The sequence below is a fragment of the Cherax quadricarinatus genome, chromosome 62, assembly GCF_038502225.1.
Source record: "Cherax quadricarinatus isolate ZL_2023a chromosome 62, ASM3850222v1, whole genome shotgun sequence".
NCBI classification, from domain to species: Eukaryota; Metazoa; Arthropoda; class Malacostraca; order Decapoda; family Parastacidae; genus Cherax; species Cherax quadricarinatus.
This window is the reverse complement of record NC_091353.1, coordinates 15274193-15302048: the sequence shown is the minus strand read 5'-3', so window position 1 is coordinate 15302048 and position 27856 is coordinate 15274193. Positions and strand designations below refer to the sequence as shown.

The 27856-nt window shown below is 38.1% G+C and overlaps 2 protein-coding genes across 2 annotated transcripts in view; both read left to right on the top strand.

The window, feature by feature from the left end:
• LOC128687242 (nuclear FMR1 interacting protein 1) overlaps window positions 1-24885 on the top strand; it is a 33267-nt gene extending 8382 nt beyond the window's left edge. Inside the window, exons 2-4 of the mRNA XM_070098458.1 lie at window positions 19849-20081; window positions 22413-22527; window positions 23540-24885. Of these exons, the coding sequence (XP_069954559.1) occupies window positions 19849-20081; window positions 22413-22527; window positions 23540-23733 (542 nt within the window). The 3' untranslated portion in view covers window positions 23734-24885. The remainder of the gene's footprint in view (window positions 1-19848; window positions 20082-22412; window positions 22528-23539) is intronic.
• Window positions 101-10160, top strand: Nufip (nuclear FMR1 interacting protein 1). Its single transcript, XM_070098457.1, has one exon. It carries the CDS (start codon window positions 141-143, stop codon window positions 2727-2729), a length of 2589 nt encoding a protein of 862 aa, XP_069954558.1. The 5' UTR covers window positions 101-140; the 3' UTR covers window positions 2730-10160.
• Window positions 24886-27856: the final 2971 nt, after the last annotated feature.

Here is a 27856-nt window from a genome sequence, read left to right as displayed (position 1 = left end):
CTACTGTAGAAGCCAGGAATATACATGTAGCTACATTGATAGCTTCAGCCAGAAGTTTACTGATTCAGGCAAATGGTGACTCTTAACTCTTTGTTGGCAGATTTTGAGTGAGGAGCCCCAGCCCAGACCTGTCAATTAATATGGAAGGAAACTCCTTTGTTGTTCCTGGCCACTTGCCGCTAAAGTGGAATTGCCATGGACCCCCAGGAGCCCCTGTCCCTGGTCATCCATTCCGACAAGAAGCAGCATGGATGACCCCTGAAATACGCAACGAATTACAGACCCGTAACAGCCTACGAGAGATGTCTGTGAGAACTGGTAATCCTGAGGATCGTCTGGCTTATCAGACTCAGTGTGAGAAGGTACAGAACATGATTGACAAGGCTAAGTCTGGTCTTGGCTTAGCTTCTAGTCACAACTCAGGTGTTAATAAACATTACATTGTACCTCCCCAAGAGGGTCCTGGTTTTAAGAATGATAAGGTTGATTTCTCTGGCCAAGGCTTTGAGAATGGACTGTCTGAACATCAGTATCCTGGCCACCTAAAAGGATTGCCTAAGGTTGACTCCAGAGTGACGTATTATGAGAATACTTCAAGCTCCTATTCTCGAATGACCAGAAAACCTCTCTCCTGTGGGCCTTGCAACCGCACATTTTACAGCCAGCAGAGGCTCGATGAACACTTGCAAGACCATGTCGAATGTCCTTTTCCTGAGTGCAAACTTAGTGCTCACATTAAGATCATTGATCAGCACATCAATAATCAACACATGTTAATCAACTTCGCCAGTTTACAAATAGACGACGAGACCTGGATTGCAGAGAGGAAAAAGAGGTTTCCTTCGGTCCAAAGAGCAGAGCTTCGAAGAGCAGAACAAATGGAAAAACTGAAGAGGGGTGAAAGGTTGGGTAAAAATAATAGACTTTTTAACAAAGATAAAAATAATAAATTTAGCAAAATGAGACAGGACATGACTAGAAATAGGAACGGCAGCACCACTGGTAATGTGAAAGAAGCAACAAGTAAAGATAGAAATACCACTGCCAATGGAAGTTTGAAAGATTGTGCACTGAGTAAAAACACTGTAACTGAGAGTTTAAAAGACTTTGCAACAGGCAGAGATAAAAACAGCACCACCACTGCCACCACCACCACTAGTAGCTTGAAAAACTTTACAAGTAGAGATCAAGATTTATGTGAAAAGAATGAATTAAATGAGGGTGAGCCAAGAAGTAAATTAAGAAAAAAAATGGCACAGAGACACGAAAGGCCTGCTTGTGCCCCCAAGGCAAGCATTGTAGTAGACCTTTATGACTCAGATGATGAGTTCAAGGATGGTATACCTGCCTTCAAGGGAACAAGACAGTTTTATGAGAGCATTGGAGAAGTCAGCTATTTCAGGGAGAAAAATGCAAACACAGTTGATGTAGACGAAGACATCTTAAAGGAGACTGATTTTCGCATTAGTGATGATGAGGAATGGCACACGGAGAATAAAGATGCAAATACCAGTTCAGGAATGCTAGTTCTTGGAGGTGCATTGGGATCCTTAATGGGTGCTTATTCTGATTCTGAAGATGAGAATACTGATATCCCAGCACCTAGTAAGAGTGATGGGAAACATGAAACAGGTTCTACACATACTGCTGCAAATGATTCTCAACAAGAAGGCAATAAATCTGACCACAAAAATGGGGGTAATAATCAGGATTTCACTCCAAACGAGCACGGTGCTGGAAAACGGAAAATACGTCGACGACCAAGGTACCATAACAAAGGGTCTAAAGGACCTGCAACACAAAAAAGACCCTTTCCTTTTAAAAGGACGGTAACAAAGCTATTCCCGAAAAGGCGTAAAACTCTGTTAGAGAGACTCTTGCAAGCTGATATAATACATGAGAGAAATGTGATCCTCCAGTGTGTACGTTTCATTGTTCAAAACAATTTCTTCGATGCCAACACTAATAAAAATGATGGTTTAGAAGTAACAGATTTGCCTTTGAAAAGAATAGTCCCAGTGGAGAAAATATCAGTAGGTGAAACAATTGAGTCCATGGATGAGGAAAAAACTGTTGAAGATTGTGAAAAGAAAACTGATGAGATAGTGGGAAAAGAAACAGAGAAACATGAGAACAACATTGATGATGCTATGGAAGTTGCGACAGATACAAATATTGCTAATGTAGAGGCAGAAAATGTAGTGAACATAGAAAAGGAAAAACCTGTTGGAGATTGTGGAAAGAGAACTGACAAGACAATGGAAAAAGAAATAGACAAACATGAAAATATAATTGATACGAGGGAAGTTGTGACAAGTACAAATATTCCTAGCACTGAGGCAAAAAATACAGTGAACATGGAAGAGGAAAAACCTGCTCAAGATTGTGGAAAGAGAACTGACGACGCAACAGAAAAAGAAATGGAGAAATGTGAAAATAACATTGATAATATGATGGAAGTTGCAGCAGATACAAATGTAGAGGCAGAAAATGCAGTGAACATTTGCCTTGATCATCTGGAGGGTGGTAAAATTTTAGTTATAGAGGAAAATAGTTGTTCAAATGGTCTTGGAGAAAATGGCAACACTGTTGAAGGAGTAGACACTAAACCTGAATGCAAGGGGGAAAACGGCAAAGTTGAGATAGATGGAAATACTCTCAGGTTATCTAGTGATATGAACATGGAAATAAATACGTGCCATACTCAAAATAAAGAAAATAATGCATAATTAGTATATGAAACCATTGATAGTAGAGACTTGAGGGAGAGTAAGAATATTATGTTCATTATATAAGACTTCATAATGTACAGTGTGTACATAGTGACTGAATGTATATACTACATGCAAGACATGAGCATTAATTGAAATTTTTTTTTAAGGCTAATGTAAGTTTCCTCTTGTTATTTTCGGACTGATTTCTGTTTGAAAGTGGTCAAGTGCATGAACACTTGTATGAAACCATTTGAGATGCCATTTACAATTTTTTAATAATAAATGTTATATTTGTTCTTAGCAATTGACCAGTGCATGTTTAGTGTTGTATGCCTCATAAAATGACCAGTGATAAATATTTTTTTTTTTTCAACAAATTGGCCGTATCCCACCAAGGCAGGGTGGCCCAAAAAGAAAAACAAAAGTTTCTCTTTTTAAATTTAGTAATTTATACAGGAGAAGGGGTTACTAGCCCCTTGCTCCTGGCATTTTAGTCGCCTCTTACAACACGCATAGCTTATGGAGGAAGAATTCTGTCCCACTTCCCCATGGAGATAAGAGGAAATAAACAAGAACAAGAACTAGTAAGAAAATAGAAGAAAACCCAGAGGGGTGTGTTTATATATACGTATATGCTTGTACATGTATGTGTAGTGTGACCTAAGTGTAAGTAGAAGTAGCAAGACGTACCTGAAACCTTGCATGTTTATGAGACAAAAAAATGGACACCAGCAATCCTACCATCATGTAAAACAATTACAGGCTTTCGTTTTACACTCACTTGGCAGGACAGTAGTACCTCCCTGGGTGGTTGCTGTCTACCAACCTACTACCTAGAGTGATAAATATCCCAAGCATAAATTATTTTTTTTTTTTTAATTTTGCAAAACCTACAATCTCTCACTTTCTCTTCTCTCCCTTCTCTTGTATCTTTATTGAAAATCTTTCTTCTCACTTTCTTGCCCTTCTCTTTCCCTCTCCCATTCTTCTCTCCATCCTCTACCTTATCTTCTTGTGTGTGTGTGTGTGTGTGTGTGTGCAAGAAGTTGAATTTTGGCCTTGCCTTTTTGGCCATGTTATAACTATTCTTAAAGTTTATTTACCTTAAGTCACTCCACAACCCCAAGTTTAAATAAGTACAGTGGAACCTCTACTTGCGAGCGTGTCCACGTGTGAGTTTTTCCAAATACGAGCAGGCGATGGGTCGATTTTTTGCTTCCATACGCGAGGAAAATTTACACAAGCGAGCAGACCTCAAGGCAGGTTCCTTGACACTGGTGAGGGACTCTTGCTCTTGATCTTGGGAATTGTATCTCATTTGTTTGTTGGACTATCTTACTGAAACTTGGGCAATATATGTTGGAAAGATGCTTCTTAACGTACACCAAAAATGAAAGAAATCTAAGCATAAATAATGGAGTTCACTTCTCAGCAATTAGCCACCCCTTAGTGGTAATTTCGAATGGTTTTTATAGTTGTATTCTCGTTTTTTGGGTCTCATTTGATAGAATGGAAGATATATTACAGAAATAGATATGATTTTGATTGCTTTCATGACGAAAAGTGCCTTGAATTAGAGCTCAACCTAGGAGAAATAGTCCATTGCTTGGCTGTTTCAGTGTAAACAAATGACGTCACTGTCCATTCCAATATGCAGTCGTGAATGGGTTGACATATTTATACAATTATTGCAATAAGGAATAACAGTAAATCTTATATTTTTTGTGTGAATAAAAATTACAAATAATTTATATAATAATAATGATGATAATAATAATATGTATAATAATATGAATAATAACAATACGTATAATAATAATAATAATAATAATAATAATAATAATAATAATAATAATAATAGTATAATACAATAATAATAATAATATGTATAATAATACATATATAATAATAGTGTACTACATATAATAATTATAATAGACGGCTTCAAACGGCCGTCACTAGATGGCAGTGTTTACCACAACAAAGAGGGAGCGGTTGTGGCCGCCTCCACCAGTTACATAATGACATATTTTATTCATTCTAGAGTATATATCGTGTTTCTATGTTATTTATATTGTCTGTTATGTCATATTAGATGAACTGTGATATATAAATAAGCCGTATAGATGATATTAGCGAAATTATTCATGAAGAATTTTGCCCAGTGTCCAGACAAACTCTCCTCCACTGCCGACTCTGCCCATACCACTACATGAATGACATATTTTATTCATTCTAGAGTATATATCATGTTTCTATGGTATTCATATTGTTTGTTATGTCATACTAGATGAACTGTGATAGATAAATAAGCAGTATAGATGATATTAGCGAAATTATTCATGAAGAATTTTGCCCAGTCTCCAGACAAACTCTTGTCCACCGCCGACACTGCCGTACCACTACATGAATGACATTTTATTAATTTTAGAGTATATATCAAGTTTCTATGTTATTTGTTTATTATGTCATATTAGATGAAGTGAGATAGATAAATAAGCCGTAGAGTTGATATTAGCGAAATTATTGAAGTACAGAATTCCACTGGAACAGATTAATTGCATTTCAATTAATTTAAATGAGGAAAATTGACTCTGCAAATGAGCAAATCCAGTTGTGAGCAAGGTCATGGAACGGATTAAACTCGCAAGTAGAGGTTCCACTGTATATACAGACATACCTTGCTAATAGAGCACCTTGCTAATACAGTGCTTTTTAGTTGAATATCTTCGTGTTTATCATTTTCGGTGGTGACGAGCACAGCTGACCAGCGCCATTTTTTTATTTATTTTTACTTTTGCATGTTTTTTAGGCCTAGCACTATTGTGCACATAATAAATGAGTGTAAACGTGTTTTTTGGCTTTTATATGCACTGGCTAGTGGAAAAAGGCTGTGATTTGCTTTATAGCGGTGGTCTTGAACCTAACCTGCCATATTAGTGAGGTATACTTATGAGTACAGTGGAAACCCGGTTTTCATTCAGCCCGGTTATCGTACAATTCAGTTTTTGATGACTTTTTCGGCAAAATTTTCCCCATTTTTTTACATCTGCTCGGAAATCATCCATACCAGACGCGTCCACCTGCCCGCGGGATGTGCCGCTCATACGTTTGTGACTCAGTCTGCCTTTGTTGTTCGTTCAGTGAGCATTACTCTGCACGTTCATCCGAAACAAGACCTTCATCTGGAACAACAACAAACCTTAGCTGAGGAAATTGTTTCAGAGGAGGAAGAAGAGAGAGGGGAGAATGTGCCTTCTTCAGCGATTAAGGACATTTGTGCAAAGTGGAGAGAGGTGCAGTTTTATGGAGAAATATCACCCTAACAAAGCTGGTGCAAGCCGTGTCAGTAACATGTTCAATGACAATGCCGTGTCCCATTTTAGGGAAATCTTAAAGAGACACCAGAAACAGGCCTCTCTAGACAGATTTTTTGTGCGACTGGGGTCCAGTGACTTTCAAGCTGGTCCTAGTGCCAGCAAAAGTCAAAGAAAGGAAGTAACTCCAGATAGGGCTTTGATACCTGAAGTCCTTATGGAGGGGGAGTCCCCTTCCAAATAATAACTTCTCCCTCTCCCCTCCTCACTGTCTTCCATATGCCAACAAGAGTCTTCAATAAAAGTAAAAGTGATGTTAAATGTTCATTTATCCATTTCATTCGTCATTTATATTTATTTCTCATTGTTTTCTGTATGTAAAACTATAGTTATTCTCTATAAAATGTATTTTTTATTCATATTTTTGGGTGTCTGGAACGGATTAATTGGATTTCCATTATTTCTTATGGGAAATATTACTTCAGTTTTCATACAAATCAGTTTTTGGCCGACCTTCTGGAACAGATTAAAGATGAAAATTGGGGTTCCACTGTATTTCCTAATGTCCCTCTAGCTATGTTCCTTAGTCCTCCATCCCTGCCTGTCAGATAGTCTAAGAGTGTCTGCCCTTTCAAACCTAAGTGTACCTCTATGTTATCAGGCTTCCCTAGTCCTTCAGTTGTAGTTCTTTGTTTTTCCTGAGGTCAGTCTTATTGTAAATCTCTGGTCTCTGTCTAGATGCTTTCTTACCTAATTTATGGATGGGGTTGCATAAGCAGTGAATGACAGGGTGTTAAGAAGTATATGATTAATGCATTTGTACTACCAAGAGCGTATCCGTCATACGCATCAGTGATTCCATAACATTTGCCATAAGCAGCCATGAAGCAGCAGTAGATTCAGCAGAAGGATTTGTTAGCTTTACATGACTATTAGTGAGCGATGACTCTCATAGACATCAGGGAAGAGCCAACTTCTCAAGATGAATGAGATTAATGAATCTGTTACAAAGTGACTGTTGTTTCAATTGATATTTGCTGATGGCACAGTTCTTTTGGGAGCTTCAGAAGAGAAGTTGCAAAGGCTGGTTGATGAATTTGGGAGGGTTGTGTAAAAGAAGGAATTTAGAAGCAAATATACAGAGGAGGAAGGTAATAAGAGTAACAAAAAGTCTAGGCAATGAAAGATTAGATATAAGACTGGAAGGAGGGATTGTGAAGGAAGCTAATGTATTCAGATACAGTGGAACCTTGACTTAGGAGTTGAATCTGTTTCAGGAGCTAGCTCATAACTCAGCTTACTCGTATATCAAGTTAATTTTCCCCATTTAAAAATTAATTGAAAAACCATTAATTTGTTCCTGCACTCTGGAGAGACGAGAAAAAATACTTGAATATGACGCTATTATCAACTGTATGGCTTATTTATCTATCACAATTCATCTGACATAATAAACAATATAATTAGCAAAGAAACATGATATATACTCTAGAATGAATGAAAGAGGCCATAATATGGTGGCAGAGGCAGTGGCAAAAGCATTGCCATTTCTGTCCCAATTTGACTGTAGTATCTTCCCATGTTCTTACTGTAAGAGACAACGGAGTATTTTTGAGGTTAACTGCAGTAGATCACTAGGACCCATGGTTAGAAAAAAGAAATTTGGCCAAATGACTGTAAAAAAATGCAATCACAAGAGAACTGCCCCCACGGGGATGTAAACATGTTTACTGCTTACCAGCTGTGCTATCAGCTGTGCCAACTAGCAGAAGCAATCTGAATTATTATTACGTATGTATTATGCATTATTATTATTATTATTAATTTAGGGAACTGAAGCTCTATCATTACTATAATAATTATTATTATTATTAATTTAGGGAACTGAAGCTCTATCGTTATTATGATAATACAGTAGACCGCCATTGAAGAATGACTGCACAATTTTATGTAACACGTCGTATAATTAATTTAACATGGTTCAGTTTGTGGGAAGGAAAAAAAAATTCTCTTTTGCTCAAGTGGCCACCTTGTGTAGCAGCCAGGGAGCCATCCCCTACCACTACCCGACACTTCCCCATAATCCCAGCACTCCTAATTCATACGTGTCCAGTCTTTCTCTGCTACAAGGCAGCTGTGTTTGTCAGTTGTGTTATGATATTTTAATTACTATATCTTGTATCTGCCAAGCAATTATGACACCCAGCAGCCATACTAGTGTTTCTGAAAGTGGCACAAAGAGGTATAAGCACTTAAGTCTTAGAATTAACAAAGATATTAGATGAGATAACCTGTAGCCGTAATTGAAGTGTTACTTTGACTGACTGAATGACTGACTTACTGAGTGACTTGACTGATTTACTGAATGACTTGACTGAATTACTGAGTGACTTGACTTTAATAATATTATTATATTATTATTATATTGTTATTGCTGAGAAGAAAAAGAGAATGATTTCCATAGAATTAAAGCATGAAATCATAGATAAACAAGTGAGGTGTCCAGGTTTTGGGTTGAGGGGGAAGAGAGAGGGGGGGAGCTGGCTCGTAACTCAGAGCAAAAAATCGACCCAGGGATGGCTCGTATCTCAAAAAACTCGTAAGTCAAGGTTCCACTGTATTTTGTAGTGGTCATTTTGGTAGATGGGATTATGAAAGATGAGATGAACCATAGAATAGACAGGGAGGAGGGGAATAGGTAGGTGGTTTGTTAAGGCTTCTGTGTAAAGAAAGAAGCTTATGTATGTAAACAAAACAGGGGAATATACTAGGGTATAACGGTACCTACACTTATATGGGTGTGAGGTATGGGCTTCCGAAAGGATGAGGCTAGAGATAGTGGAGGTGTGTTTGAGAGCAATGCGTGATGTGAATATTATGCAAAGAATTTGGAGAGTAAAAATTAGAAAATAGTGTGGGGTGACCAAAGTTATGATTTAGAGGACTGAAGAGGGGTTGTTGAGGTGGTTTGGGGTTTTAGAAATGTTGAAGCAGAATATGATGATCAGTAGGATGTATAAAGATGGATGGAAAGAAGGAAGGTTAGGGTTGTCCCAGGAAGGTTTGAAGGGCAGAGGTAGAGATTGTGAGTGCTAGGGAAAAGCCAGGTTTGCTAGGTGCATATATGCTGCTAATGTTCCAGTGTTGTGTGTTTGTGCCTCCTGTAGTATAGTACTTAGTACACATATCACAGTTATGCTGACCCAAGAACCTTTGCCTTGTTTAAAGTGTACATCATTTGTTCCCATAATCTTTACCCCCATCTCTGGTCTTTACCATCCCTGATTTTCATAATTATGCACTTTTGGAGGTTGAAATCTAGTGTTTTGACCATTCTGTAGTTGTTCAAGTACTTACAGCTTTTGCTTTCTTTCCATTTGTTATTCAGTAGTTGTACACTGATCAAGAATAGTGAAATATGATAGTCTCTCTTCTGGCTTGTCATTTATATAATAGAGGAGCAGTACCAGTTCCATTACTATTTCTTGTGGGACACCACTCATCACGTTTGCCAATTCTGGTACATCCTCCCTAACCATTATTCTAGGTCTCCTTCCCTCAGGCCTTCAGTATTTTGTAATGATTAAGGCAGTGTATGACCAATTGTAGCTCTTCCTGAAGAATTTACTATAACGTTGATTCAGTATAGTATTTTTAGTGTTATCCTTGCTTGCTTTGCTACTTTGTGGAACGAAGCAGGCAGTAATGTAAGTTTATTTAGGCACAGGTACACATAAGTACAAATTATCATACATAGTGTAAATTACCTAGGATAACCCCAGAAAAGACAGACGTAGTGACTTATTTCCATTGGTATTGTACTGACTGACTGCTAAGCAATTTTGAAATATGTAGTCTGTCTCTGTATAAGACAAATATAGGTGAGTAAACATGCCCACTCTGAATTATTTCTAAATTTACTTCCTTTAGAACTTTATTAAAAAAAAAATTGTTTTGAATTTAGATTCTATACAGGAATACAGTAATGGTAAGATTTAGAATTATTGTACCAACCTTCACAGTATTTGTATTCAAATAATAATTTTAACTGTAAACATGCACTGGTAATGATATGTTTCAAAATAAAATGTTCCTGTTAATTGATATAATTAATAAAGAAAAAATTGGTTTTATTGTGCTCTATCTTCCTTGCAGTGCTTTTCCAAACTCCAGTTTTCCTTGTAAACAGATAAGCTCCACTCTAGGTGGAAGAACACAGTATACCTCTGTATCACCATTAAAAATCTTATAACACTCAAGCAATTTGCTTGAGTAAAGTATAGTATTGGGTCCATCATTTTGAAACACCCAGTATAACTGACTCCCTACCTTCATGCCTGTGTGTGACTAGTTAATGCTCAGAGTAGGATCGAAGCATTGTCATAAGTTTTCTCTCCTGTGTGTGGGTTATTTGTGTATTATTTTACCACATTGGTCACTTACCACCAACATTGGAGACCAAAGGAAAGAATCATTTACCATTACTCATTCAGTAGCTGTTTTGACAGAAGCACACATGGACATCACAATGAAAATGACTGTGCTTCAGCACTCGTACCCATTAAGGGAAGTGCCTTGATGCTAGCGAGAAGGTTCTTGATTCAAGGAACTGGACTTACCCTCCCCTTCTTTAGATCAAACCTGAATGCCTCCCATTTCTCAGGCACTATATAACTCCTACAGGTTTAGCACTTCCCCAAAAATTAAATGACAGTATTCAAATAGAAATAGGGGTAAAACATTCAGCAGGCATACAGTGTGCTAGTGAGCTTGATCAGAGTGGAGGCAGTGAGCTTTAGAATTTAGGGGCACGTAAGTTCCCCCATCTTCTAATAACATGTTCATTTTTCCACTATAATCTATCCTGTCCATAATTACTATTGCATTTGCTTTGTCTGCTTCGTAAGGTGAAGTTGACAAATCTTTGAGGACAATTGTGTTGGAGAGGTCTGAGCTTTGCTCACACATCTTTAAGGATAATTGTCCTCAAAAATTTGTTAAGTTATACCATGAATTAAGGAAAGATCCTGGACTTCACCTTATGAAACAGACAAAGCAAATGTGATAGTAATTATGGACAGGGTATATTATAGTGGAAAAATGAACATGTTATTAGAACACAGGGGAAGTTACATGCCTCTTAAGTTGCTGTTAGAATGGGACATGGCACCTGTGAAAGTATTTAGGAAAGAAAAATAAGGCACAATACCATGACTGTAACAACACACAAGCAACGTACATGTAGGAGAAAAAAACTTACGATTACGTTTTAGTCTGACTTGGACCATTAACTTGTCACAATGGTCCCAGTCAGACTGAAGCGCCATCATAAGTTCCTTTCTCCTATGTGTGGTTATTTGTGTATTTAGGGTAACTAGCTATGGGAGGTAAAATGCAAGCACTTCGAAAGTCATGTGGGGATGTTGAGGATCTGTGAGAGCACTGTATGACCCTTAAGGGTTTAGTGGTTTGTTATGATTATTATAATGAGGATCTGTGGATCAGAATATAAATAATATTTATCAGAATTCTTCCTCTGTAAGCCATGCATGTCGTAAGAGGTGACTACAGTGCCGGGAGAAAGAGGCTAGTAACCCCTTCTACTGTATAAATTTGTAAATTTTAAAAGAAAACCCCTCAAGGAAGGTTCCTTGATGTTGGTGAGGGGCTCTTGATTTAGGGAATTGGATCTGTGTTCCAGTTCCCCGAGTTAAGCCTGAATGCCTTCCACATCCCCCCCCAGGCGCTGTATAATCCTCCGGGTTTAGCGCTTCCCCCTTGATTATAATAATAATAATTTAAAAGAAAAAGATGGTTATTCTTTTTAGGTCATCCTGCCATTGTGGGTACAGCCAGTATGTTGAAAAAAATATATATAGATGTTGCAGATTTTGTAGAGCATTTAAGCATCATCGGGGATTGCAATAGCGAAGGGAAATAAATAAGAAAGGAACATAGCAGCAGGCCTACTGGCCCATACGAGGTAAGTCTTATTTCCACATAACCTTTCTCACTCTTGTATTTATCTACCCTGTTTTTAGAATTTGATTATGTATTTCAGTGAAGCTATTTTTTTATTGTTACATTCCACTATGCTGTATGACCCTTGTAAGTTTAGTGCTTAGTTTTGATTGTAATAATAATACATTCCACAACATCTTTTTTGCCAAACGAGCTTTTCTGTACTATATTCAGTATACTGGTATCCATTCTATCCCAATTTATCAGTGTCAGATCCATTATTGCAAGTTTTCCTTGTTAGAATTATTCAGCACCTTGTTGCTGTATGATGCTTATGGGTTCAGTGCTTAACCCTTTGACTGTTTCGGTTGTATATATACGTCTTACAAGCCACCATGTTTGACGTACATGTATATACGTATACTCATAAATTCTAGCGGCTTCAAATCAAGCAGGAGAAAACTGATAGGCCCACATGTGAGAGAATGGGTTTGTGTGGTCAGTGTGCACCATATAAAAAAAATCCTGCAGCACGCAGTGCATGAGAGAGAGAAAAGTCTGACTGTGTTTTTTAATTAAAATGCCGACTGTGGTCTATTTTCATGTAGTATTTATGGTTGTATCCTCGTTTTCTTGGTCTCATTTGATAGAATGGAAAACATATTATAGAAATAGAGGTGAAAAAAACTTGAAATGGAGCTCAAAGTAGGGGAAATGTTTGATTTTTGCCGATGTTCAAAAGTAAATAAATGATGTCATTGTCCAATAAATGTCCAAGTAGCCATTCTAATGTGCAGTCATGAATGGGTTGACATTATATATACAATTACAGTGGACCCCCGCATAATGATGGCATCACATAGCGATTTTTCCGCATAACGATTACTTTTATCGCAAAATTTTTGCCGCGCATACCGATTAAAAACCCGCTTACCGATTTTCGTCCGAGACGCGTCCAATGTGCCCTCACATGTGCCGGCCGTCCCATTGTTTACCAGCCAGCCTCCGCGGTAACATCCAAGCATACACTCGGAATATTTCGTATTATTACAGTGTTTTCGGTGCTGTTTCTGGAAAATAAGTGACCATGGGCCCCAAGAAAGCTTCTAGTGCCAACCCTGTGGTAAAAAGGGTGAGAATTAGTATGGAAATTAAGAAAGATTTTGAAGGGTTTGGGGCTAACCCTGAGAAGCCTATGCCAGTTGTGGAATCCATTGTGCCTACTTCAAAGATTAAGGAAATGTGTGCACAGTGGGTTGAACTGCAAACCTTTATAGATGAAAATCACCCTGACACAGCTGTTGCAAGCTGTGCTGGTGACTATTTCAATGACAATGTTATGGCCCATTTTAGGAAAGTCTTGAAGGAACGGGAGGTACAGAGCTCTATGGACAGATTTGTTGTGCGACAGAGGTCCAGTGACTCTCAAGCTGGTCCTAGTGGCATTAAAAGAAGAAGGGAAGTAACCCCAGAAAAGGACTTGCTACCTCAAGTCCTAATGGAAGGGGATTCCCCTTCTAAACAGTAAGAAGATAATGCTCTCCCCTCCTCCCATCCCATCAATCATCACCAGATCTTCAATAAAAGTAAGTGTCATGTAATTGTGCATGCCTTTTTCAGTTTGTGTGTATTAAAATTAACATTTCATGTGGTAAAAAAAAATTTTTTTCATACTTTTGGGCGTCTTGCACGGATTAATTTTATTTCCATTATTTCTTATATATTACAATATTGCAGTAGTCTGCATAACAGTAAATCTTCTATGTTTTGTTTGAATAAAAATTCAAAATAGAAAGCAAGAGTAATATCAGAGGGGCCTGGAGACGTGACTGATGAACAAAGAAAATGTTTTTAGAGCCAGGAATGTCTGCCTTGTTCATTCTGGACCCTATTTTGAAATTGTCATATTTTTTTAATTTTTGTGAAATTGGCCAAATTGCAAATTTCTGACCATGTTATTAGGTAGTTGAAATTGGTAAATGGGCAGTTTCTGTTACTCAATCGATAGAAAAAATGGAGTTCTAAAGAAATTGCTATGAGTTTGGTTGACTGGAACAATGGAATTAGCCGAAAATAGGGTTCAAAGTGGGCGAAATCGCCGATTCGTAAATATCGCCGAGGTCGCTAACTTTGCCAGAGTGTAATTCTGTCAGTTTTCCATCATATTTTGTTCTTTTGGTGTCATTACCATCGGGAAAAGATTATCATTTCATAAGATTTTTTTTTCAAAAATTTTTCGACACCAGGAGACACCTCAGGATTTGGGGTTGTGACAGTCAAGGGGTTAATTATGATTATAATAATAATCAGCACCTTATTTGTATATGCATTATTTATTCCTTTTATTTATTTGTGTCCTTAATCCCTTCAAAGGAAAGGACCATGATGTTGGTGAAAAGCTCTTGATTCAGAAAATTCGAGCTATCCTTCCCTTGGGTCAGACTTAATTACTTCCCATTTCCCAGGTGTTGTATGGCCCTTATGGGATTAGCACAGCCCCATGATTTTCATAATGTACACCTTAGTCAATTTTCTCTAACGTACTGGCCATCTCCCACTGAGATAGGGCGGTCCCAAAGAAGAGGAAACACATTTCCTGTTATTGATTCAACTGCTGTCTTCCCATAAGTTGTATTTTTCTTTATTCAGTGCATTTGTAGAGTACCTTTCAAGGGAGGTACTTCGATGCTAGTGAGGAACCTGGCCCATGGCTGGGCTCCAAAGTAAAAAAAAAACTCGGAACTCATCAAAGGTGAGGTAAGGAATTATATCTGTGTTCGCTCCTCTTGGATTGAACCTGAATGCCTCCTGTTTTCCAAGGCAGTGTAAAACACCTACAGGTTTTAACCCTTTGAGGGTCCGTCCCGCAGATCTATGGCTTTATGTTCAGGGTCCAAACCGTAGATCTACGTCATGAGCTCATCTCACTCTGATAAACTGTGAGTGATACATTTGGGCCTAGATATGAGAGAATACATCTATGTGGTATGTGTGCACCACATAAAACAGATCCTGCAGCACACTGTGTATAATGAGAGAAAAAACTGAAATCATGATTTTTTGATTAAAACAGTGACATTGCAGTGTTTTTTTCGTATGTTTTTTATAGTTCTATTTGCGATTTCTTGGTCTCATTTGATAGAATGGAAGACATATTACAGAAATAGAGATGATTTTGATTGGTTTTAGCACTGGAAATGGCTTGAAACTGAGCTCAAAGTAGCAGAAATGTTAAATTTTTGCCGATATTCAAGAGTAAACAAACGACCTCACACGTCTAATACACGCCAGCTGGTGGGTCTAATATGCATTCACAAATATGGTGATGATATTTATACAATTATTACAGTATTGCATAACAGTAAATCTTCTATTTTTTGGTGTGAATAAAAATTCATTATGTGAATAAAAAATCAAAATGGAATTTATTTGTAAAGCCTCAAAACGTAACTAATGAACAGAGGAAATGTTAATTTAGTTCCAGGAATACCTACATTGTTTATTCTGGACCCTATTTTGAAATTGGAATATTTTGAACTTTGTGTTAAATTGGCCAAATTAACAATTTCTGATCACTTTAATTTGTAGTTGAAACAGTTGACTTGGCAATTTCTTGTGCTCAATCGATAGAATAGAAGTAATACTAGTGAAATAGCTAAGAATTTGGTTGACTGGAATAATGTAATTGGCCTAAAATGGGAGTCAAAGTCGGCAAAATCGCTGATTCGTAAATATCGCTGACACATCAAAATTCGCGAGAGCATAATTTTGTCAGTTTTCCATCAAATTTTGTACTTTTTGTTTTATTACCTTCACAAAAAGATTCTCTACCATTTCATAAGAAAAAATAACAAATTTTTTTTTTTAAAATTCTTGGACACTGGGGCACCACTTCAGATTTGGGCCTTGGACCCTGAAGGGGTTAATAATACAGAAAGTTATAATAATAATTTAAAGACTGTAGATTCAGTGTTTATGTCTGTAAGGGAAAATTCCTAATACAGGAAATTTACTTTATCATTCTGTAATATGGAGATCAAAACTGTGGCCAATAATGTATAGTTTACACTTGCATGTGATTGCTGCTTTAACCCTTTCAGGGTCCCCAGGCCCTCTCCCAGACTTGTTCTCAGGGTCGCCCAAATTTAAAAAAAAAATTATTTTTTCTTGGGAAAAGATAGAGAATCTTTTCCCAATCATAATGACACCAAAAGTATGAAATTTGATGGAAAACTTATGGAATTATGCTGTCGCGAAGTTAGCGGTCTCAACGATGTTTACACATCAGCGATTTTGCCCACTTTGAGCCCTATTTCCGGCCAATTCCAGTGTACTAGTCGACAAAAATCATAACTATTTTGCTAGAACTCCATTTTTTATATCGAATGAGTACAAGAAACCACGCATTTACAGATTTCAACTATCCAATAAAGTGGTCAGAATTTAGCAATTTTGCCAATTTCACACAAATTTCAAAAGATACCAATTTTCAAATAGGGTCCAGAATAAACAAGACATTCCTGGCACTAAAATAACACTTCCTCTGTTCATTAGCCACGTCCCCAGGCCCCTCTTACATTCTTTTGCTTTCCACTTTGAATTTTTATTCTCACAAAAAATAGAAGATTTACTGTTATGCAGACTACTGCATTAGTGTAGAAATGGTATAAATAATATCAGTGCACTTGTGAAAGAATATTAGACTCGCCAGTTGACGTGTATTGGACGCTTAGCATAATTTGTTTACTTTTGAACTTTGGTAAAAATCTAACATTTCTGCTACTTTGAGCTCAATTTCAAGGTACTTTTTATTGTAAAACCAGTCAAAATCATCTCAATTTCTGTAATATGTCTTCCATTGTATAAAATGAGACCAGGAAAACTAGAATACAACAATAAATACCATGTTGATAAATTAGACATATGTGCAACTCTTGGGTATCTTTATTGAGGAAATGTTTCGCCACACAGTGGCTTCATCAGTCCATAAAGGAGAATCTTGAAGAACAGGAGGAGAATGAGGTAATCAGTCCCGCAGCCTTGAGTCGATGTGGTCAGTCCATCAATCTTGGACTGACCACATCGACTCAAGGCTGAGGGACTGATTACCTCATTCTCCTCCTGTTCTTCAAGATTCTCCTTTGTATGGACTGATGAAGCCACTGTGTGGCGAAACGTTTCCTCAATAAAGATACCCAAGAGTGTCAGCATAGTTGCTGATCCCCTTATATGTGTTGTATAGCATATCATAGTACCATCCATGTGTTTATATAGAAGATCCCTTTTAGGCCTGTGACTGTTTGTGTGACGTCACGGGATGTGCATGTGTACGTTTGTACCTCTGCCTCCCTCTCAGTCGGCGTGTAGACATAGGCAGGACAAGGCAGGCTGGGGGCTCCATCTCGCATTATCACAGTCTGACAATACAGTGGACCCCCGGTTAACGATATTTTTTCACTCCAGAAGTATGTTCAGGTCCCAGTACTGACCGAATTTGTTCCCATAAGAAATATTGTGAAGTAGATTAGTCCATTTCAGACCCCCAAACATACATGTACAAACGCACTTACATAAATACACTTACATAATTGGTCACATTCGGAGGTAATCGTTATGCGGGGGTCCACTGTATATCGTTACCATCCAACAAGTGTGTCTACCTTCAACCCTCGATATCTCCTTTTAAGAACCCCTACGATAAATTGGTGGCAACGGAGGGCCTGTAATTCTGACAATTACAGTGATTTCTGGAGATAAATTTCTACTGAGACGGTCGCCATCTCCTGACACTAGGCCGACCTAGCCAAGCCAGCTACCTCAAGTCAGCTACTCTCGCTTGACTCTGTACCCTCTACCTCAAATACTCAGTCAGATAATCAACCTGAATGTCGTTACTCCCTGCGTACTCGACAAGTAATGAGAAACCCACAAGTATCTTTTATAGATACTCGTTCAGATCTCCCTCAGTCAAGGCATGTGTTAGCCATTGCAGAGGAATTCGATCCTCCCAGAGATGATAACCATTCTGCATATGTAAACCTCACCCTCGCAGGATTGGGTTTAAATGTACATAGTCTGTATAACTAGATGTCTGAGATGAAGTAAATTGTCAACTGTTTGTTATTAACTGATTAGTTTTTCAGATTTTTTTTTTTTCGTATTCACGTTCCCTCCGTATTTGAGAATTTGACAGTAATGATCTGAGTGCGCATCAGATGCCTTTGCTGTTAATTTCACCTTGTATATATATATATATTTATTCTTCCTCAGAATCCGTAGAGTGCATAAATACAGATCGATCGATCAATTCCATCCCATATTGTACAATGATTTGTTCTTATAGTTTGTAATGCATTACATTAAAAATCATTACGTTAACATCCATTATGTAAAACTCATTTTGTTAACATCCATTATGATACCATCCATTAGTTCTAAGTTATATATGAATTTGTTATTGTATAGAATCAGCCCAGAACCACCTGCCTGTTCAGCCTATAGGATAGTAGTGTATGTCGAGACGACATACGTAACATGACCGAGCTGTCAGCATAGTTGCTGATCCCCTTATATGTGTTGTATAGCATATCATAGTACCATCCATGTGTTTATATAGAAGATCCCTTTTAGGCCTGTAACTGTTTGTGTGACGTCACGGGATGCGCATGTGTACGTTCGTACCTCTGCCTCCCTCTCAGTCAGCGTGTAGACTGGCAGCCTCACCATGCCTTACCACACTGTGTATGTCACTATGATTCTTAAATCTTTCAAACTAACCTTTGCTGGCCTTAAATTCACTCACATCACCACTAGTTGCAGGCAATTTCTTTACCAAATCATCATGCACTCTGACACTCGCACTCCACTTTCGTACTTTGCAATTATCTCTTTCTTCATTTCAGTAGTCATTAGCACCTTTTTTCTCAAAGGGTTGGCACTAGAAGCTTTCTTGGGGCCCATGGTTACTTATTTTGCAGAAACAAGCACCAAAAACAGTGATAATATGGATAATATGGAATGTACCGAATGTATCCTTAGATGCGCGCACACTGGCTGGCTTGTAAACACTGGCACACACGGGGCAGTTCAGGCCACACGTGGACACTTCTCGTACGAATCGTATCGAATGCCGAGGCAAAATTTTTGTGTTAAAATGCATCGAATGTTGGATTTATCGAATGTCGATGCCATCGAATGTCGGGGGTCCACTGTACGTCAAAAACTCTGGTGCATAAGCCGTACCAGTACGTCCGAAACCCTGAAAGGGTTAACATGGGTCAGCATGATTTACTTTGTGGATACTGTACATGTGAACATTTTTTTTGTGTGTGTTAGAGTAATTTTACGTGATTATGTTTTGTATAGTTTAACAAAGGATTTCATATGCATTTACACCATTCAAAGTGGGTACAGCTTCTCCTCACTTAATGACTAAGTTCCATTCCTAAGACCACGTCAGTAAACGAATTCGTCGCTAAGTGAGGAGCATACTATAATGGTAGTGAGTTTGTGTTGACCATCTTTGATATTTTAATGTCACCTATGCATCATTTATAACATTTTTAGTACATTTTTAAATGTTTATACAGTAGTGTTCTGTATATTGTAATAAACAGAATAGATGAAATCAGCTCTAATATATATTATTTAGGTATGCATACTGGTCAGAGAGACCGTCGTAAGTCCAAGTTGTCGGTAAATGAGTATGTCATTAAGTGAGGAGAGGCAATGTATTGATGTTATTGCAAGCCTCTCAATCTAAAGAATTTAAACTACCCTTTCTTGGATCAACCCTGATTATTTCCCATACCCTAGGCACTGTATAATAATGTAATAATAATAGTGTGTTTCTACAGATGTGGTTATTCTACCTAGTGAAAAATCCGAAGGACAGAAGACCCGAAAACTGGTGTCATCCATAATAAGGTCAGCATGGAGCGCTGCTCAGGACTGGATAGTGGCTTGGAAATCTGGTGTGTCGGAGCTGAAGACTGTGGTAGGAGAGCTGGTGGGCACCCAGCAGGGTGACCACCTGGATCAACAAGTACACCATGCTGCACAACAACTAGCTGAGGCTATTGCTAAGATGGTAAAGTAGACTTAGTTTGTAAAGTGAAGTTTTATTAATAATAACATTTCTACAAGTACATGTACAAGGTATACAAGCCTAACTGACATCAATGACATACCACTATATAGAAAGCCACTTGTTATACAGAGCATTTCGGGCAAATTAGGTCAGTTTTGTCCCCAGGATATGACCCACACCAGTCGACTAAAAACCAGGTACCTATTTTACTGATAGGTGAACATGGGCAGCAGGTGTCTTAAGAAAACACATCCTAATGTTTCCACCCATACTGGGGATTGCCCCCTGGACCTCGGTGTGTGAGCTGAGTGTGCTACCAACCAAGCTATGGGAAGAGGCATGTATATAACATAAAGTACAGTAAGCTATTTTATAAAGCTCCTCTGTACAGTATATTGGTTTTTTTAAATGTAATATAAAAAGAGTAAGAGGCTAGTAACCCATTCTCCTGTATATATTACTAAATGTAAGAAAAACTTTTGATTTTTTTTTTTACAGGTCACTCTGCCTCGGTGGGAGATGGCTGGTGTGTTAAAAAAACATTCAAAACTAAATAGCGCACGGAAAGGCTTTCATAATAAGCACATGCTATTCACTTCTGTATGCATTTTTTTTCATTAATATTTGCAAAAAATCAACCTTTATAGAGGAGTTTTATAAGTGAACTTAGTGTAGTTAATTTACACAAGGTCTAATGAGGAGGGGCCAGCATGTTCTATAAAACTAATTTCTTCACAAGATTTAATTAAGAAGAACAAGCACATGTTTGTGGTACCTAACTGCTTCACAAGGTTTGATGGGAAGGGGTTTGCACATAACCTACAAAACCAACTGCATCCCCAGTTCTACTGGCAATCCTGTAGCTCGATTGCTAGTGCACTCAGCTCACACACTGAGGTCCGAAGGTCAACCCCCAGTATGGCTGGAAAATGTTAGGATGTGTATCCATAAAACACCTGTTGTCCCTGTTCACCCATCAGTAAAATGGGTACCTGGGTGTTAGTCGACTAGTGTGGGTCACATCCTGGGATAAAATTGACCTAATTTTCCCGAAATGCTCTGTATAACAAGGGACTTCCTATATGCATAGTATAGTACATCATTGTAGCTAGGCCTGTATACCTTGTACATGTACTTGTAGAAATAAAGATATTATTATTATTATTACTTATACAGTTGGTTAGGTTCCAGGCAACTGCTGTAAGGTGAAACATAGCCTGTTTTAACTTTCAAATATATTTAAAAGCCTAATAACATGTTTACACTATCATATATTAAGCAAGCAATAGAGCTAGGCCTAAAAATGCATCTACAGTACACACATTACTTACCTTGAAATATTTTTGTGTATAGCTTGGTCTTCAGATGCATGATAGAACTGATGAATTGGCTAAGCTGTATGCTTTCAAAGAGGGAGTAGATTACAATCTTGGGTTGTAAGTTAGTTTGAGAACAATTATATGAAAAGAACTTCAATTGAACTTTATTGACTTAAGACTTAGGGAGACTGACACAAGTCAGTCCATATATCATCATTCCATCATGCAGTAGGAGCCACATGTCTATGGTGCATCCAACAAAATAAGCCGACTCTTGGATGTCACTACCGCCCAGCTCCGGCTGTCACTACCGCCCAGCTCCGGCTGGGTTACAAGTATCTTTGGCAGGTTAAATCACCACCACCAGATGTAGACCAAACGAAATGTAAACTTTGCCAGATGGATTATTGTCACACCCTGCTTCATTATGTACTGGAGTGCTATAAAATTAATGAATTTAGAGACAACCCACTCAGAAATGTTCAAGAAATGGCAAAGTATTTTATCCACAGTGGTATATTACAGACCATTCTGGAGAAATACCCTGACTTTGCTTCCTGTAAATAAAGCATTACCATGTGTGTGTGTGTGTATGTATATGTTTGTACGCTCGTGTGCATGTGTCTGTGCGTGTGCCCTCGTGTGTGTGTGTGTGTATGACCCTCTTAATATTTGTATTTATAACTCATTACTATTGTGACCAGGTGTGGAGTTCATTACCTTTGTAACTAGTTCATCTATCATAACATTGGGGTCCAGTCCCTGGACCCATTATGTACCTCTGTAATGTTGAGGTACAGTCCCTGGACCCATTATGCACCTCTGTAATATTTTGACTACCACCCACAGGATGGGTATGGGGTGCATAATAAAGATAAACTAAACTCTGTAAAGCGAGGTCTGCCTATACTGTGATCTCTATGTATACATACATAGGGATCGCAAATGTATGGTATGCAGTATCTATGCCCCTTTAAATTTCCCTTCATACATTTTTTGCATGGTACTACAGAAAGCATGTGTACGGACAATGGACAAGTTACTAGAGGAACTGCAGAATTTGCAGAGACTACAAAAAAGCAATGCTGAGCAGCCACTCTTCTCCAGCCTCACCTTGCAGCAGATGGGTTAGTTTAGCATGCACTAGTTTTAGAATGAACCTCACTACCAATGTTCCAGTGGTTGTAGCCTTCACCACCTTCTCTTCGATTCATTTTCAGAACATTGTGCCATGAGGAAATACTTTAGTATTTTTTCCACTGCATTTTTCTCATTTTGCAGTCGTGACCTATTTTTCTCCTGTTTTGATGTGCGTGCATGTGGAATGGTAACTTCCACATTTATATAAAATAAAATAGAATGGAAAGGATCTGTATATTTCAGCCTTAATCAGAGACCCTCTTCAGCAGATGTATTCATATAATGTATGTTCAAACACTCTCTGGGAGTAAAACAGAATTTTGGCAGTGTTTTTGAACCAAGTTAAAATTCATCACCAGGCCTAAAGTAAACATGAAACTTCACTCAGCATGACAATGTCTAATACATACAAAATAAAGTGAAGGTTCAGCATAGCTCTGAATAAAGAGGCAAGAGTAGAAGTGTGTTTTCTGAGGCTCTATTATCATTTTTTTTATTAATTTATTTTATTAGTTTAAAGTGGTGTTTAGTGATGTCATATGGTAATTCAAAAGGCAAGGTAGTGATCAGTTCTGTCAGTCTCAGTACTCTGCCAGCTTTTTATTGCATTATAAAGCTGGTTTAATAAGTTGATGGAGTGGAATAAATTTAACTTAAAGCCAAAACATTTTAAACATCACAAAATTTATAAAATACAGTAACTCCTTGATTTAATAGACTTCAGAAAAGCAGGATAAAATCTGCAGGTTTAGCTTATTTAGGAAGAGTGGATAAAATCTTTTGGTTTCAGAATTGTCCATTATTTCTATGAGCATGGCAAAACATTCTTATCTGCGTCCACCACAATTACCTTTGCTGGCCATCCATTTGTCTCTGTGCATAAATTAAATCGAGAGTGAACTGTAATATTTATATCAGTAGTGCATGCTGCTTAAATATGAAATACATTAAAAAATACACTAAGCAAGTGCCAGTTGTCAAATAATAAGTTAATATCAGTTTCAGTTATGGAGTGTGTGTGTGATGACTACAGGAAGGAGACTGAAGTCAAGGCTGGAGCGTGTACTCCACTTCCCTCCACAAGCTGTCCAGATACCCTGAACACCTTGGTCACCCTCTGGACACATCACACCCATGTAGTAACTCACCAGTATCCTCTCAAGCTTTTGCTTAGAGAGACTCAACAGTTATAGTGTTTGTACTCACCTGTCTACCATCATGACCTTGGGAGCTCTTAGGTACTCTTATGCTCTTTAAGAACAAAAAGGCACAATACCATGACTAGAACAATACACAAATAACCCATACATAAGAGAAAGAAACTTATGACGACATTTCAGTCCGACTTGGACCATTAACTAGTCGCACACTGTGGCTAGTTAATGGTTTAAGTTGGACTGAAACATTGTCATAAGTTTCTTTCTCCTATGTGTGGGTTATTTGTGCATCTTATGGTCTTGTTTAGAGAGACTCAGCTGGTATAATTTTGTCACTGTTTGCCCTGACACCGTCTCAAATGGCTCTAAGGTGGACAGAAATGCCTTGGCTGATACAGGATTTCCCTACTTTGCCAGTATCTGATGAAATCTGTTTGCATTTGTGGGAAAAAGATGATGCTGATTCCCTTTGGTTGGTGCTTTAAGATAGTATATGCCTTTTTTTCCTATGTGCACTCAGATTTAAATGATTTTAATCAAAAAATTATATTCACTTTATATTAATAATCTACAACTACAGATAACAGCATTGGGTATATTATTGGAGAATTCCCAGGTAAATGCAACATTTTGGGCAGGACTTGAGTTTAAACATAATTTCTCATGAAATATATACAGTATATACAGCCTCTCCTCACTTAGCGACATACTCGTTTACCGACAACTCAGACTTACAACAGGCTTCCTGACCAGTATACATACCTAAATAATGTATATTAGAGCTGATTTCTTCTATTATTTTTATTACAATATACAGTACATTACTGTCTAAACATTTAAAAATATTCTAAAAATGTTTTAAATGATGCAGAGGTGACATTAAAACAATATCAAAGATGGCTGACACAAACTCACTACCATTGTAGTATGCTTCTTGCTTAGCGATGAATTCGTTTACGGACATGGTCCTAGGAACAGAGCTCCGCTGTTAAGTGAGGAGAGGATGTATATACGTAAATGTGAATTACACAAATAAATAACAGTTGTAAATAATTATATGTAATAGGTATGAAATAAAGTGGGAAGTACATTAATAGAGATTCAGTGACCGTATACTGTTAAGAAAGTACAGTACGTATATTACTATATTAAATGTGATAAGGCATACAGTGATTGTGATTAAGGACAGTGTGGACTCTATCTTCCCCATACTGCCACAAGATGTACACCTGATCACTGAGCCAACTGGATGTTCGAAAGAATGAGAACTTGTGAAGTTGAACGAGGTATAAACAAGGCCGTGGAAAAACTGTCAGTCCAACTTGCGACCTGCTCAACATACGACCACTCATACTTACGACTGTACGTCTGGCAGCAGGGTTGGGTGGGCCGATGCATACTGCCGTATGACAGTTGACTGCTACTCGTGGCAATGCGCCATCTCAGGAGAGCTCTCACATTACTCACAAATCACAATAAAATAAAATCGTTAAAATAACTGTGATGTTTATATACAGTATTAAAATATTTAATAAAAAGTAACATGTAATACTATGTAGGTACTTGATATAGCAAAGGTTTGACATTATGCCCTACCCAGTATGTCAGCAATTTTCTAAGGTTCAACTTCCATCTATTTTGACTTACGACCGGTTGGTCAGAACCAAGCTTGGTCATTAGTTTGATGGTACTAGAATTTTGTTCCTCCTCATCATGAGTAATACTTGCTGCAACTTTTCATCGTAATTTTTGATCTTAGTGAGGTGATGGCTTTAACCCTTTCAGGGTCCGTGCCATATTTCTACGGCTTTGAGTTGTGGGTCCAAACTGTAGAACTACGCTAAAATTCTAGCGGCCTCAAATTTAGTGCGAGAAGGCTGGTAGGCCTACATCTAAGAGAACGGGTCTGCATGGTTTGTGTGCACCGTAAACAAAAATTCTAGGCGCCCGCATGGCATTGTGGGAACGCCGCCTCAGTAAGCTTTCTTCAGCATGCCACGCAGCTAGGCAGCTCTCACTCCGAGGCAAATTTGGACTCTCCTCTTCCTAACTGATAGTTCTGACTCTGATAGAAGTGAAAAAGAACAGGAATTCTATGGCTTTGATTGATTAGTGACTGAAGCAATGACCAGGATATCAAAAGTAGTGCAGAAAATCCTGACGATCCTCAACCTTCTACCTCTGGTGTGGGCACGTTCAGTTGTACCTCGTCCCAAGAGAAAACTAATATTTTTGCGTGGCCAGGCCTCAGACTTGAGTAATGATGATGATAGTGATGTGGACTTTGATTTTATTGCTCTTGATGATCATTCAAGCAGTGATAGTGATGAATCATATTCACCAGTGAAGTGTCGGTATATACGCCGCTGCATGTGCTCGGGTAGTGTTCCCTATGCAGTGCCAAGGGGACGGAGTACATCCCGGAGTATATCCCGTGGCCCTACACCAGGAATAGACAGTGAAAGTGAGAATGATGTGGCTACACTTGGCATGGCTGTATAGCCCTTGTGGCTTAGCGCTTCTTTTTTATTATAATAATAATAATAATAATAATATACTTGGCATGGATAGACCACTGGCATCAGTAGGTGGTGGTACTGGTGGTGGTAGTGGTGGTGGTAGTGCCATGGCTATGCATGACTCGCCAGCCCAGGCTGGGACCCATGCTGCTGACTCATCAGATCCAGGACAAAGTGGAGTGTCATCCACCACCACACCACAACTACAACTATAACCACAACCAGCTTATGATGTCCAGTATCCACCAGCAAACCACATCTGGGATTGGCAGCAAAATTCCAATTTTGTTCCCACTCCCCATCAGTTTGACAACTCTCAAAGTGGAATACTACCATCTTGTTCCCTTGGAAACACTGCAAATGAACTGGAATTCTTTGAACTATTCTTTGACCAGCCCTTGATAGAAATTTTTGTCAGGGAAAGTAACAAATATTTAGAGTACACCATGGCAAATACAATAATATCACCACAGTCAAGACTACACCAGTGGAAAGAGACAACTGTGGCTGAAATGTATTTACTTTTTGCAACAATAATGCTTATGCCTCATGTCTATAAGTATAATATAAAATCATACTGGTCCACAGATCGGCTAATTTGTACCCTGGTCTTCAGTGAAATCATCCCGGTGAACAGGTTTGTCTTACTGTTATGTATGTTGCACTTCTCTTACAAAACCAGGCCTGACAGAAGTGACAGGTTATACAAGGTTAGAAATGTTTTTAAGTATTTGAAACAAAAGTTCAACATGTACTTTTATCCATTCAAGAATCTTGTAATTGACGAGTCTTTGATTTTGTTCAAAGGCAGACTCATTCAAGCAGTATATACCGAGCATGAGGAAACACTTTGGTATAAAACTGTTTGTACTCTGTGACTGTGACAGTGGCCCGGTATTGGATACAATTGTATACACGGGAAGTAAAACATTGAAAGATACCAGGATGTTATTGGGTATCTCAGGTGGCATAGTGAGAAACATGATGGCACCTTATCTTGGTAAGGGGCATACATTATATACTGATAACTGCAAGCGTGCACGAGCGTGTTATATAGGAGTGAATGGAGACGAATAGTATTTGGAACCTGATGAGCTGTTGGAGTGTGAGCAGGGTAATATTTAATGAAGGGATTCAGGGAAAGCAATTATTTTTATATAGCCGGACGTGAGTCCTGGAAATGGGAAGTACAGTGCCTGCACTTTAACCCCTTGACTGTCGCAACCCCAAATCCTGAGGTGTCTCCTGGTGTCACAAAATTTAAAAAAAAAAATTATTTTTTCTTATGAAATGATAGAGAATCTTTTCCCGATTGTATTGACACCAAAAGAATGAAATTTGATGGAAAACTGATGGAATTACGCTCTTGCGAAGTTAGCAACCTCGGCGATATTTACGAATCGGCGATTTCACCCACTTTGAGCCCTATTTTCTGCTAGTTACATTGTTCCAGTAGACTAAACTCATAGCTATTTCTTTAGAACTCCATTTTTTTCTATCGATTGAGTACAAGAAACTGCCCATTTACCGATTTCAACTACCCAATAACATGGTCAGAAATTTGCAATTAGGCCAATTTCATGAAAATTAAAAAAATATGACAATTTCAAAATAGGATCCAGAATGAACAATGTAGACAT